Source organism: Salvelinus alpinus, chromosome 22, assembly GCF_045679555.1.
Source record: "Salvelinus alpinus chromosome 22, SLU_Salpinus.1, whole genome shotgun sequence".
Taxonomy (NCBI): Eukaryota; Metazoa; Chordata; class Actinopteri; order Salmoniformes; family Salmonidae; genus Salvelinus; species Salvelinus alpinus.
In genome coordinates, this window is record NC_092107.1 from 38,200,387 (window position 1) to 38,215,891 (window position 15,505).

A 15,505-nucleotide genomic window follows, 5' to 3' on the forward strand; every position below is an offset into this window, starting at 1 on the left:
AAGCCTAGATGTAGTTTACCCATGAGTACAGAGCATGGCTTTACAAAGTCATGATGAACCCCTTTCCTTCTAAAGCCTAGATGTAGTTTACCCATGAGTACAGAGCATGGCTTTACAAAGTCATGATGAACCCCTTTCCTTCTAAAGCCTAGATGTAGTTTATCCATGAGTACAGAGCATGGCTTTACAAAGTCATGTTGAACCCTTTTCCTCCTAAAGCCTAGATGTAGTTTACCCATGAGTACAGAGTATGGCTTTACAAAGTCATGATGAACCCTTTTCCTTCTAAAGCCTAGATGTAGTTTATCCATGAGTACAGAGCATGGCTTTACAAAGTCATGTTGAACCCTTTTCCTTCTAAAGCCTAGATGTAGTTTACCCATGAGTACAGAGTATGGCTTTACAAAGTCATGATGAACCCTTTTCCTTCTAAAGCCTAGATGTAGTTTACCCATGAGTACAGAGAATGGTTTTACAAAGTCATGTTGAACCCTTTTCCTCCTAAAGCCTAGATGTAGTTTATCCATGAGTACAGAGCATGGCTTTACAAAAGATATGAGATATGAGTAGGATAACAATAGGATTTATTACAACATAATCAACAAGCGCATTTGTGATCAGAACCAAATAGAGAATAAATTAAGCTGCAAAAAAAACATGAATCAAAATAGTGGGCCGTGTTACCTTACTGAATCACAGAAATATAAAGGGGGATCATTATGGAACTTTGTTTCTTATTTAAAATAGAATAATTCAGGTTTGCTTTAATCAAACAAAGTGCATGCAGAAAACTGCTGACCTCAATCAGTAACCCATATCCCTCTGGTCGGGGATAAGTAAAGGGGTTAGGTTGGGGGCTACCCTAGTGTGGGAAGGGGGTTAGGGTGGGGCTAGGGTGGTCAGAGAGGAGTAAAGGGGTTAGGTTGGGAACTAGGGTGGTCAGAGAGGAGTAAAGGGGTTAGGTTGGGGACTAGGGTGGTCAGACAGGAGGAAAGGGGTTAGGGTGGGGGCTAGGGTGGTCAGAGAGGAGGAAAGGGGTTAGGGTGGGGGCTAGGGTGGTCAGACAGCAGGAAAGGGGTTAGGTTGGGGACTAGGGTGGTCATACAGGAGGAAAGGGGTTAGGGTGGGGGCTAGGGTGGTCAGAGAGGAGGAAAGGGGTTAGGGTGGGGGCTAGGGTGGTCAGACAGGAGGAAAGGGGTTAGGTTGGGGGCTAGGGTGGTCAGAGAGGAGGAAAGGGGTTAGGTTGGGGGCTAGGGTGGTCAGAGAGGAGTAAAGGGGTTAGGTTGGGAACTAGGGTGGTCAGAGAGGAGGAAAGGGGTTAGGTTGGGGGCTAGGGTGGTCAGAGAGGAGTAAAGGGGTTAGGTTGGGAACTAGGGTGGTCAGAGAGGAGGAAAGGGGTTAGGTTGGGGGCTAGGGTGGTCAGACAGGAGGAAAGGGGTTAGGGTGGGGGCTAGGGTGGTCAGAGAGGAGTAAAGGGGGTTAGGTTGGGGGCTAGGGTGGTCAGAGAGGGGGGGGGGGGGGAGGTTGGGGGCTAGGGTGGTCAGAGATGGGGAAGGGGGTTAGGTTGGGGGCTGGTCAGAGAGGAGAAAGGGGTTAGGTTGGGGGCTGGTCAGAGAGGAGAAAGGGGTTAGGTTGGGGGATACAGTGTGTATAGGGGCGGGGGGGGGTTAAATATTCTAGACCTTGTGATGCTACAGTGCTAATAATGAAGGCCTGCTCAATATGTGTGTGTGTGTGTGTGTGTGTGTGTGTGTGTGTGTGTGTGTGTGTGTGTGTGTGTGTGTGTGTGTGTGTGTGTGTGTGTGTGTGTGTGTGTGTGTGTGTGTGTGTGTGTGTGTGTGTGTGTGTGTGTGTGTGTGTGTGTGTGTGTGTGTGTGTGTGTGTGCATTTCCAGGTCCTACAGCTGGTGGTAAAGGGTTATATTCCTGGGTGGCAGCTGTTACATCCCGGTGTGAGTGAGTGAGTGAGTGAGTGAGTGAGTGAGTGAGTGTCAAATGGGGGGAGACAATGACTATGATATAAACATATAGTTTACAGAAGTGGCTTTAGTCTTGTACTTCTGATGACCAAGAAATAGTAAATAAACTCATGTAGGCATGTTGATTAACGATGAAAATGACCTCCCTTTCAACATGAATATCTCTTCAAAATCACTCTACTTTCCTGCAAAATGCAACATGTCCTTTTCTGACTCAATTACCTCCTTTTCTGACTCCACACCAACCAACAAGTAACATCTTAATAGGTCCATTTTTATATCAATATCAAATCATTTCTGGGGAACAATTACATTTTCAATTAAAACGGTCGATAAGAAACAAAAATATCTTCTAAGCAGAGAACAATAATCATTTTGCTAGGACTGTCTGGGAATGGTCTGAGTCGGGAGGGGAAAGCAGAGAGTTTTGTAACCCTCTTTCTTATTGGTCTATTAACTAACGTCACCAGTCTGGCCAATACTCAGTCTCACCACAGCCGGCGAAAAATTCAGGCAGACATTTTTTAAACAGTTCTTACACTAAAAGAGAATTATCATAATTTTCATAATTTCACAATATTATTCCAACCTCATAGAGTGGAAATACTGTATATATAAAACACAAGATAATCACGTCTTTGACTGCACTGGGCCTTTAAATGAGTTGGAATGTCAAATTATCGATTGGTTTGAGTTGAATGACATTGCTTGAAACCCATTTCCCTGTCACGTGTGTTCTCCCTCTTTAAGGACATTCACAAATACATGATGATATAGAAAAACCTTTACATAACAATAACCATTATGTTATCTGCACAGGATATCTCCAATCCTACTGATCTCATTAATAGTACAAAGCAAACGTAATGTTCTCTTGCTGTATTTAAATTTGAAATAATATAGCAGACTAATGTACAGGCCTAGTATTTCATTTGGTCATGGATTCAACGTATTGCCATCTAATGATTAGAGAACAGTCTGGCGATAGTGTCTCACACCAGCAGTATTGTTAACCTGGTAATCGGAGCGTTTCTCTGTCTCCCTCGTGTGGACAACATTAGTCATGTCAATCTGTAGCGAATGAGCTTCAAGTGCGTCCTTCAGACTCGCGGTCTTTTTTAGATCATTCGTTGAACTTTCATGTGAAAACAGTCACAATGGTGAAATGAGAACACAATGGTGCATTTATTTTACCCATCTGACAAAACTTGATTCATTTCATTGGCACATTTTCAATTCTGCATCCCTCAAAGACGTGTCCCCCTCTTTCTCTTTTTGTTTTGGTATCGCCAGCTACTATCGAAGTTGCACGCCTTCCCGACTCAGCCTACCTCAAGTAAGCTACCATTGCACAGTAACAGCAAATGCCCATATTCTTGGCCAAAGCAGCACAACTAAAAATGTAATCAAGCCACTAGAGATGTCAGTGTATTATTGTGCTATGCACAGACACAGCACAGTATAGAGCCATACCAAACATAATACCTCTACGTTCTTCACAAACGTTCCGTGGTAGCACCCTTTTCATTTAATATAATCGTTTTTATTAAGAAGGCTATACCAGACGCATATTTACTATACATTTATTTAACATTACCTTTACAATAAAATGTTCACTGAAATTACAGAATAAATATATGCACATATTTTCTTCAAATCTTTGTGAGAGAGAAAACATTAAAAGTGCCCCCTACAAAGCCGTTAGTGTCGATGAGATAGATAATCCGATGCATGGTTCTTAACAAAGTGCGTGGATTTCCAGAAAACCTTGAGCGTCATCATATAATATATTCACAAATGTTATTTTCATCCTTGGGCGAGCACGTCCTTGATAATTGCACCCAGATATATAGTAGTCCTCTTTAATAATAATAATGATAATAATATATAAAATGATATAGAACACTGAACCGTAATGTGTTACAGTATCTCTATTAATACGTGAGTGATAGTTCTGAGCAAATCCCTCACCACTGCAATGGATCGAGTGCATGCAGCAAACTGCAATTTATTTTCTTCATGTTTTATTTATTTCCTACAAACTTCATGTGCACGGCACCGGGCGTTTATATATCCACCTGAAAGATAGCGAGACAGAAACACGAGCCCGGTGGAGACATCCAGCTCGCGCACAGGGTTACTCCACTCCACCATGTGAGAGCTCGTGAAGGGTTCCGTTAGATGGGATATATTGTCGGATGTTGTGTTTTTCCCGGTGTCTCTCTCCTCTTCCTTGCTCTCTCACTCTCCTCAGCATATAGACCAATCTGTTCCATATAAAAATAAGGGTTGATAACATTGCTGGCTACTCTGAAAAAAGGCACTTCATTGAATATCTGAGAATGGCCTTTCCTCCAAAGCGATTTTGGGGGAAAACTTTTTGTAATATAATATTTCATTTTAATATCATGCTGCTTTTTTGTTTAGTTTTTCTTACGTGATTTTGTTCCGTTTGGGGTATGGAAAAGGGAGAGTGTGTGTTTATATGTAGTTTATGCTAAACTCCGTGTGTTAGAACCGATATGATTTCTCCAGTACTTCGAGGTAATCCGGCTTGGTTTGGAGTTTGGCCCTTAACTCGAGGTAATCGCTTTGGGAGGAGTCAGGGTAGCAGCCTTTCCCTGTTGTGAACAGCAACGTATCCTTGAGACGTGCGTCCTGTTGTAAGTCCGGGTATTGCATACCAGGCGGGTGTGCATGTGCAACGTGCACGTCCTTTAGCTTCGGCACCGTTCCATACAGACAGTCTACGAAGCCGACAGTTGGCGTGGGTCTCTGGCTGTCAATCACGGTGGGACACAGCCCACTGTTCTCGTGAAAACTCGATATATCCCCTGTATTGTGGTTTACCATGACGATAGTGTTGAGCTGTGAGTTAGACATGGCTAGGGTCCATTCCCTCTCCTTCTCTAAGAGGGTTCGGTAATTACTGTTGTTCTCTTTTGTTTCTGCAAACTGCCCCCCCTCACCCTCCCCTACCTCTCCCTCCCGGGGCTTGTAAATGGGGTTGTTGCACATCTGCGTCACAGGGTGAGGAATGTAATCATAGACGTGACCGTGAGTGTGTGTGTGGCCAACGTGACCATGTGTGTGTGTATGTGTGTGTCCGCTGGTTGGCTTTTCAGGTGAGCCTATGCTTCCACTGCTGGTCTGTCTCGGCGGATCCTCAAATATCCTGCACTGCATTTGGATTCCCGTCAGATCCACCTCAGAGCGTTTCCGGAAGGGCAGCTTCTTCCGTCTCCGCAGGACGAAGGCGAAGAGACCCGCCGCCACGAAAACCGCTGAGATGAACAGAACAAGAAGACTGAGGATGAGGACTGATAGAGGCACTGGCCCCCTCCCCACAGCCTCCCCCAGACCAGAGCTACCAGTGATCATATCATCAGAGGGGAGGAGAGCTGGGGAAGGTCCGGATGAGTACTTCAGCTCTGGACAGATGACTTCAGCATCCAGCGACCTCAGATCCTTCCCAAAGGCAAAATCAGGAGTCTTACAGATGACATCACTAACCATGATTACAGAGGACAGCTTCTCCATCCAGGTTTTGAGGGGGATGATGTCACAGGAGCAGTCCCAGGGGTTCTGATGAAGGTCCACCTGGACGATGGAATGCAGGTGTTCTAGAACACCACGCACGGGCAGGGACAGGAAGTAGTTATTGCGGAGGTTGAGTCGCGCCAGGCTGGTGCCTGCGAAGGCGTCGGTCGGGAGAGTGCGTAGCAGGTTGTCGTTGAGGAAAACAAGCTGAAGGCTGGGCATGAGAGAGAAGGATGCTGGCTGGATCTCACGAATAACGTTATACTCAAAATAAAGATAACTCAACGTCTGTAAGCCCCGGAACATACCGGGAGTTAGCCTTTCAATGTCGTTCCCATTCAGATATAAACTCTTCAGGTTGGGAAGATTGATAAATGCCCCTTCCTGGACATACGATATCCGGTTATTCCCCAAGTGTAGTAAATCCAAGCTGGAAAAGTTCCAGAAATCAGACCGGTAGATTTTCTGTATCAGATTTCCGCTCAGGTAAAGTTTCTTGGCATTGAGAGGCCTGGGCAGAAGCTCTGAGATATTATGAAAGCCCTTCTCTTTACAGTTGACCGTTAGCCCCAGGTCGTTGATATGGAGGTTGCAGATACATCCAGAGGGGCAGACGATAGGGATGGGGGGGCGGGTCTGGTAGCCAGCTATTGGGGGCTGGTTCAGGCCGGGGTAGAGACTACGAGGGGTGGGAGGGTTTTTGGTGGGCCTGGGCCGTTTGGTGGGTTTGACATGTCTCTCTTTGTACTCCACAGACGATGCTGTGTTGTGGAACGACGACAGCATGGAGGACGGTTTCGTTGGCCACGTGTTCTCATTGTTGAACGGAGACCGGGGGATTCCCAGTTTGGCCTCGATTTCTGTGTCTGAGAGTAACGGACAGAGCTCACTGCGTTTGATCTCACGTAAATCTTTCCCGTGCAAGTGGAAGGGGTACTCGCAGGTGATCTCTCCGACCAGCGCTGTGTAGGGAACACGTTCCAACCATGTTTTTAGCTGAACTATATCACACTCACAGATCCATGGATTCTCCTCTAGCTGAATCTCCATCAGGCTCCGCCCCACATATTCCAACGTGCCCTTATATGGTAATGTCTTTAACCGGTTTCCCCTCAGGTCTAGGTGTGTTAGTGACACCGACCTGAATAGGTAGCTGGGCAGGACTGGTATCAGATTGTCATTTAGGATGAGCACTCTGAGTTTGTGGAGGTGCCTGAAGGCTCCGCTCTCTATCCTCTTGATGACATTATAGTCCGCTTGCAGGTATTCCAAGCTTTCCAGACCCAGGAAGGTGTCATTCCGGAAAACCTCTAGTTTGTTCTCATGGAGGAATAGCCGTTTCAGAATTCCCAATCCGTTAAATGCTCCGGCGTGGATGTCCTGTAGCGCATTATTCCCCAGATTAATGGACACGGCATTGTTGAGGTGAATAAAACTGTTGAAGTACAGCTTCCTCATGGAGTTCCTCTGTAGGTTGAGTTTGAAGGGCCGTGTCCATATCTGGGAGATCTGACTGACGTTCGTAAATCCTTTGCTGTCGCAGTGGACGTGAAATACGCCCTCTTTGACTTCGCAGTAGCAGGGCTCGAAGCAGGGCTCGTCGATCTCCTCCGAGTCCTCCAGCAGTGGGATCGGGGTGGTCCATCCTAGGGCTATGGTGCTCAGCAAGGTAACCCACAGCATCCTCACTGAGACCTGATGAAGTCACGGCTATGGCAAGCCCCTTCACAGCACTGCAACAGTAGAGAAGAGAGGGAGAGGGAGAAGGGGCACAGACACAAACTCACACACACACACACACACACACACACACACACACACACACACACACACACACACACACACACACACACACACACACACACACACACACACACACACACACACACACACACACACACACACACACACACACACACACACACACACACACACACACACACACACACACACACACACACACACACACACAGACAGACAGACAGACAGACACAGACACACACAGGGACAGCGGGGTGAAGAGTGTGAAAAAGAGACAGAGAGAGAGAGACCGTTAGTATTGCTGTCTCATGGAAGGTGCACATGGAAATGAATGAATACAGTGACATTGGTGTATCAATGTAGCCCACTGACTGTTTAACTCATTACCCACCAACCTAAAACAATTACAAATCTCCCTATTAGACCCTTGTTTAACGTCACCATATGTCACGTTATGAGTATCTACCACTAGCCTAAGGTTGCCGTAAATCAAACTCAGAGATGCTTATCTCAATGAATAAATGAAGGAAGGCAACTGCAGTTGTCCGTGGAGGGTGGAGAGGAGAGGAGATCTCTCTGTATTTAATACATAACGTAGCAAACCTCTCCCGGACACATCAGACACCGGAGTTCGCTTTGATGTTGTGAAAATTAACGACAGTGTGGTTTCACCAGATGAATCACACCGTAGCGTGAGCTATACCCCCGTTACCCTAGGGATAGGGACAGAGTTGTCATCGGGGCTCAAGGCACGGACCAGAGAGAACAACAGGACGTTTGGGCAATATGCAGTGTTCTAATCAAATAACCTTCGGAAATACAGCGATTTGTTATAAGGGTATAAAATTCAAGTGACAACAGATTACATATCATTGTCTTCGGTGCAGCTGCCGGGTTAAATGTTTGAGAACAAATTGATTGCAGACTGTTCATAGCCTACCAAAATAAGATATGTTTAGCCTTATCTCCATATGTAAATATAATATGCTATAGATGAACGGAGATGACTGATCGGCTGCTCAAGGGCTAGAGAGAAAAATACCAAATAACGGATTTGTCATCTCCCCGCACGTGAATGTCCTTAGCCCCCGGTCCTTATGGTCATTGTAAAAGAAAATGATATTAAAAATAAAACGTGTCATTTTTTTTGGACGATTTCCTTTACCATCAGCGCTGATGGTGTTAAAACTGCACACACACACACACACACACACACACACACACACACACACACACACACACACACACACACACACACACACACACACACACACACACACACACACACACACACACACACACACACACACACACACACACACACACACACACACACACGCTACGATGAATAGCGCACTTTGTATGTTCCCAGTGCTCTGCCTCCACCGTTTGGCTTGTATAGCAGATCTATGCGCTGTCCGTGGTGCTGAGATCCCATGGAACACCCACAAAGCCCCTGCAGCCGCTGTCCATTAAACCGGTGGTGCTGAAATAAAACAAAATCCGAAAAACACTAAAAAGAGAGAAAACGTATTCTCCCTTACTCTTTCCGATCGTTTAGCATTTCCACGTCCCACAGCGGTTGGTAAAGTGTTATATTCCTGGGTGTCAGCTGTTATATCCCAGGGTACCTACTCAGTATAATGAGATCCAACTTCACATCGCCTGCCCGTGCGGTGGCCGTGTAGCGGGGGAGGTGAGATGTCCCGCGTGCCTTCCGTTATGGGCTGTTGAGAGACGGAGAGAAGGAGAGACAAGAAAAAGATGCATAGGAATGAGCCGCACACATCCATACAGCATAACGCAATCAAACCCTGTACCTTGACAAAACCACAAACTGTTAGCACAGGGTAGCTATACCAGAAACATAGGTTAAATTATGGACACGATAGTCTATACAGAAAACACAATGAAATTATAAATAAATACATTGACAATATCTGTTGTATCTCAAAGAACTGGCAAACCCGAATTATGAAACAAACGTGGGAATGTAAAGGCAATAGAAATGAAACCTATATAAGGTAAGGAAAAGGAGCTGTTGAAATGCGAGCCGAGCGCTATGCAGGTGCGTTCGTCGTGACATCGGCTCGAAACCGTTGAATGTGGGAAACAAATGCTCATTGATCAGATAGGATAGCCAGATTCCTCTGCTCCGTTCTCACCATCAACGAGCGCGTTCCTTTCCCTCCCACGTCCGTGGCTTAGCTATATGCAATAAGCGCATTAACACACACACACATATTCACACACGCACCACTCACCTTACTTTGGCACTGCAATTTAACAGCATCCGGAAAAAAAACACCACTAGTTTAAAGATTGTTGGATCTCTCTCTTTCCTTCTCTGCCTCTCTTCCTGCCGAGATTTTCCCGTTGCTCTCTCTCTCTCTCTCTCTCTCTCTCTCTCTCTCTCTCTCTCTCTCTCTCTCTCTCTCTCTCTCTCTCTCTCTCTCTCTCTCTCTCTCTCTCTCTCTCTCTCTCTCTCTCTCTCTCTCTCTCTCTCTATCTCTCTCCAACCGCTGTGGCTCCGGCAAAGAGAGAGAAAATGAAGACGTGATTGGAATGCAATGTTCTCTTTTTTTCTATCCACTTTGCTTATGATGCAGGTCCTCAGCTTGCTTGCTTGCCTCCACTTACGAACGTTCAACAGTATAGCCAGGCGAAACTGCACTCGTCTTGGCTTAAGCTTCCCAGCTCTGTCCGATGCGCCAACCTTCTGTGGATCAGAGCAAAGTCTATTTTTTCGTCGGCTCTTTTTTAGACGTCACTGGAAGGAGCTTTAAGTGAAGATAGAGGGAGCAACTAGCGAGAGATGGAGAAGTAGGGGGTGGGGGGGGGGTGGAGGGGACATTGGCGTTGGTTGTGGATGGTGTCGGCCTTGCTGAGAGGAGGAGCGCTCTGACTGTCGCAATAGGAGCGTGCTCTCGCTCTGTTGGAAAGGAGAGAGAGGTGTGTGCATGGCGTGTGGTTCTGCGTCTCTGAGGCAGCAGACCTGTGGATGACAGGCAAAGCGAGGCGGAGACCAGGGAGCAGAGAGGCACTTACAGGGGATTTGTTTTTTGTATCTTTGGCTACTATTTACAGAAAATGACTAACTTGAATACGTTGACTTGATATAGTTCATCCTACAGTTTATCTTGTGCCTTTTTGAGTGTAAGCATATGATTCATCTATACTGGACTGTCCCATCTCCTAAATGTGTTTTCTCTCTCTCTCTCTCTCTCTCTCTCTCTCTCTCTCTCTCTCTCTCTCTCTCTCTCTCTCTCTCTCTCTCTCTCTCTCTCTCTCTCTCTCTCTCTCTCTCTCTCTCTCTCTCTCTCTGAATAGAAGGGAGGGTAGCCATTGGCTCCTGACAGTCTCTCTCCGTTCGATCTCACTGCAGCAGTCACGGCGCGACGAGTGGAAAGGAAGCGCTCATACTCTGTTCGGTGCCTTTCCGCGCGCAGCCTCCAGCGGGCAATACAACCCCGCATGAGAGCCAGGGCCACATCAAATCGCATGGTGGACTTCGTTCACTCCGAACAGTACTATGATCAAGACAAACATACATTTTCTCGTTTTGTTTTGTTTTACTTTTTTCTAAAAAGATTTCATGATGACACCTCTGACATCTAAAATGAATAGTCTATCCTAAGCCTACTTCCCGGAATCGTGACCTGTTCAGGATTTAATGATGTGTGTTGTGATTCTGGATAAGAACTGAAATCACTGTTCCATTCTGCTATGTGAAAATAACAGATTTTCTCTCATTGTTTTCATGCATTGTATTAGAGCTTAGTTTACAGGCTATGGGAATTATATTGTGGTAGCATGAGTCAGGTAGATTGTGGATCGTTTGGCAGCCCCAGGCTGTACAGTATCTGTGTCCCAGATTTTGTCCCAAAATAAACCCCCATTGGCACACACACTCCCACACGTTCACGCCCAGCCTGACACAGCCTAAGAGATAAGAGAGGAGAGTTCATTAGTGCCTGGCCAGCTGTCACAGGACTAGACACCAGGGTCACCAATATAAGGCATGGCATTGGGCTCTGGAGATAGGAGGACAGAGTCTACTAACTCACATCTGCTAGAGAAGAGAACCAAGGCTGATATTCTAGGCCCAGGTTTCAGGGTGCTATATAGCAGAGACAAGCGGGAAATATGAGTAAGAGAGAGAGAGAGGGAGAGAGAGAGAGAGAGAGAGAGAGAGAGAGAGAGAGAGAGAGAGAGAGAGAGAGAGAGAGAGAGAGAGAGAGAGAGAGAGAGAGAGAGTCAGCCACTCAGAGAGTCAGTCATTTAGCTGCTGTTGCTGCAGCCACACAGTCACTCAGAGAGTCAGTCATTTAGCTGCTGCTGCAGCCACACAGTCACTCAGAGAGTCAGTCATTTAGCTGCTGCTGCTGCAGCCACACAGTCACTCAGAGAGTCAGTCATTTAGCTGCTGCTGCAGCCACACAGTCACTCAGAGAGTCAGTCATTTAGTTGCTGCTGCTGCAGCCACACAGTCACTCAGAGAATCACTCAGGCAGAGAACACTAGGCTACAACTTATCCGTATCTGGACACCAACACTTCTCTTGCACCATCTTCAGCATCAGGCTTTACTCCCGGCTCACCTTCGACATAACAGTCTTAACTTGACATGTCATCACAGGTATCCCATTGACTGGGTATAGGGCCCAATGTCAAATCCAATCCTCACCAGCTGACCTGGCATGGCTTAAGTACAGTGACTTGGAAGACTGCAAAACTAAAGGAAACTAAAGGAAAACGAAATGAAAAGTTAAGGAAAACTAAAGGAAACTGAAGGAAAACTAAAGGAAAACTATAGGAAACTAAAGGAAACTAAAGAAAAACTGAAACTAAAGTAAATTACTTTTCAATGAAAACTTTTCACTTTCCACCATTAACCTCTCACTGGCTCCCCATCCCTCTCCCCTGTGTATCCCAGGTGTGGGATCTGAGTGATGTCCCATGTCCCCTGTCATAGCGTGGTATGGAGTTCTCAGTGAGGTGAGTAGTTCTAAGTGCTTCCCTTGTTTCTCCCTGGCCTCCTCTGCTGGATCCTACTGTTCCCATGAGAACATGCCTGAGTCTCTGTGGTCTGTCTGTCTGTCTGCCACTCAGAGGAATCACATAGACTGTCTGAGTTTGTTAGGAACTCTACAGAAGAGAGGAGGGAACGAAGGGGGACATAGGGTTGATCAAGGACAGGAGTCACACACATATGACACACACACACAGACTCACACACAGACACAGACACACACACACCCACACACACACATGGATACATGTCGGAGAGAAGGAATGAAGACAACAGCTCCCCTACTGGAGATTATTATGTTATACAGTCAGGACCACTGGTCAAGGATTCTAACATACAACTCTCTCTCTCTCTCTCTCTCTCTCTCTCTCTCTCTCTCTCTCTCTCTCTCTCTCTCTCTCTCTCTCTCTCTCTCTCTCTCTCTCTCTCTCTCTCTCTCTCTCTCTCTCTCTCTCTCTCTCTCTCTCTCTCTCTCTCTCTCTCTCTCTCTCTCTCTCTCTCTCTCTCTCTCTCTCTCTCTCTCTCTCTCTGTCTCTCTCTCTGTCTCTCTCTCTCTCTCTCTCTCTCTCCAATCAATTCAAAGGGCTTTATTAGCATGGGAAACATATGTTTACATTGCCAAAGCAAGTGATGTTAGGAAGTTCAGCTCAGTTTCCACCTCATTTTGTGGGCAGTGTGCACCATAGCCTGTCTTCTCTTGAGAGCCAGGTCTGCCTACGGCTGCCTCTCTCAATAGCAAGGCTATGCTCACTGAGTCTGTACGTAGTCAAAGCTTTCCTTAATTTTGGGTCAGTCAAAATTAGGGGTCAGTCCCAATAGTCAGGTATAAAACTATATAAATAGAAAATATAGATTTTAGCATTAACACACAGAAACAACAGATTTATCACACATCTAGTCACATACAGTGTCATATAACACACAGTCCCAATCATACTGACACCAGCCTGCTATCTGCCCCCTGTCTCTCTCTAGCTGGAAGCAGTTCATCTCCTCAACAGAAAAAAGCAGGGAACCTCTTTTGTAATTCAGCATGCGACAACAGATGGACACGACAGACATGGGGCTGTAGCTGTCACACACACACACACACACACACACACACACACACACACACACACACACACACACACACACACACACACACACACACACACACACACACACACACACACACACACACACACACACACACACACACACACACACACACACACACACACACACACACACTGCATGCGTGACAGCTCAACAAGGTTTCCAGTGCTGGCTTTCTGTTCATTATTGCAGGGCATGCACTCAATGTTTCGTCATTACTCACTCTATCCCTCAGACACACACACACACACACACACACACACACACACACACACACACACACACACACACACACACACACACACACACACACACACACACACACACACACACACACACACACACACACACACGCTCACATGCCAACACATCCACTCAATAACACAGAGTTTATATGTAAGGAAATATGAAAGCTGGCAGAGGGGAGAGATGACGGAGAATGAGTGGGTATTTCTGGGTCGTGTTGACACCAGGTACAAATAGAAACGTGTAATCTTAGTGTCTAGCAATACTGGCAATGAAACCGATCAAAGGATTCTCTAAGGTGTAGACTTGATGGGGTGGGGGATGTCTGTGTGTGGGTGTGGTCTAACTGGATTCTCTAAGGTGTAGACTTGATGGGGTGGGGGATGTCTGTGTGTGGGTGTGGTCCAGCTGGATTCTCTAAGGTGTAGACTTGATGGGGTGGGGGATGTCTGTGTGTGGGTGTGGTCTAACTGGATTCTCTAAGGTGTAGACTTGATGGGGTGGGGGATGTCTGTGTGTGGGTGTGGTCTAACTGGATTCTCTAAGGTGTAGACTTGATGGGGTGGGGGATGTCTGTGTGTGGGTGTGGTCTAACTGGATTCTCTAAGGTGTAGACTTGATGGGGTGGGGGATGTCTGTGTGTGGGTGTGGTCTAACTTCACTGTCCTTTGGGTTCCAAAAGTCTTCAAAATTATATTAAAACAAGGGGGGGGGTGAATATTTCAACAGTCCCCAAAAGGAAGAATGCTATTTTATTCTTAGTGGTTAGGTTTATGATTGCAATTAGATTTAGAATTAGGGTCAGGTTTAGGGTTAGGAGGTAGGGTTAGGAGTTTGGGGTTAAGGAAAATAAATCATTTTTTTAATGGGAATACATTTTTGGTCCCCCCTTGGATAGTAAAACCAATACGTGTGTGTGTATCTGTGTGTATGTGTGTGTGTATCTGTGTGTATCTGTGTGTGTATCTGTGTGTATGTGTGTGTACGTGTGTGTGTGTATCTGTGTGTATGTGTGTGTGTATCTGTGTGTATGTGTGTGTGTATCTGTGTGTATGTGTGTGTGTGTGTATCTGTGAGTATGTGTGTGTGTATCTGTGTGTATGTGTGTGTGTATCTGTGTGTATGTGTGTGTGTGTGTTGACAGTTGTACGGTGAATCAGCAATCAACTTGTGCTGTCAAACCCCAGTTGTAAATAATCATCTCCCTTCTGAAACCAGCCAACCATGAACACACTGATATACACATTTCCTCGAGCTGAGACATCACTACTGCTACGTTACAGAGCTGTTGTAGAACCTGTTGCAAGCACTCAACATTCCTGTACTTCATACACAGTATAACCACATACACCTCAACATTCCTGTACTTCATACACAGTATAACCACGTACACCTCAACATTCCTGTACTTCATATACAGTATAACCACGTACACCTCAACATTCCTGTACTTCATATACAGTATAACCATGTACACCTCAACATTCCTGTACTTCATATACAGTATAACCACGTACACCTCAACATTCCTGTACTTCATATACAGTATAACCACGTACACCTCAACATTCCTGTACTTCATATACAGTATAACCACGTACACCTCAACATTCCTGTACTTCATATACAGTATAACCACGTACACCTCAACATTCCTGTACTTCATATACAGTATAACCACGTACACCTCAACATTCCTGTACTTCATATACAGTATAACCACGTACACCTCAACATTCCTGTACTTCATATACAGTATAACCACGTACACCTCAACATTCCTGTACTTCATATACAGTATAACCACGTACACCTCAACATTCCTGTACGTCATATTTAACCATGTAATCC

General features: G+C 45.8%; 1 protein-coding gene across 6 annotated transcripts; it reads right to left on the reverse strand.

Moving 5' to 3' along the window:
- Positions 1–567: 567 nt before the first annotated feature.
- LOC139549493 (SLIT and NTRK-like protein 3) lies at positions 568–10,255 on the reverse strand. Of its 6 annotated transcripts, none has more exons than XM_071360050.1 (3): positions 9,549–10,255; positions 8,915–9,006; positions 568–7,251 (listed from the first exon to the last, which is right to left on the reverse strand). In XM_071360050.1, exon 3 carries the CDS (start codon positions 7,199–7,201, stop codon positions 4,490–4,492), a length of 2,712 nt encoding a protein of 903 aa, XP_071216151.1. In that variant the 5' UTR covers positions 7,202–7,251; positions 8,915–9,006; positions 9,549–10,255; the 3' UTR covers positions 568–4,489. The 6 variants fall into 6 exon arrangements, 5 of the variants coding, with proteins under 5 accessions (XP_071216151.1, XP_071216149.1, XP_071216153.1 ...); XM_071360048.1 differs by having other exon boundaries at positions 9,544–10,255; XM_071360052.1 differs by lacking the exon at positions 9,549–10,255 and adding an exon at positions 9,445–9,525.
- Between the last annotated feature and the right edge of the window lie 5,250 nt (positions 10,256–15,505).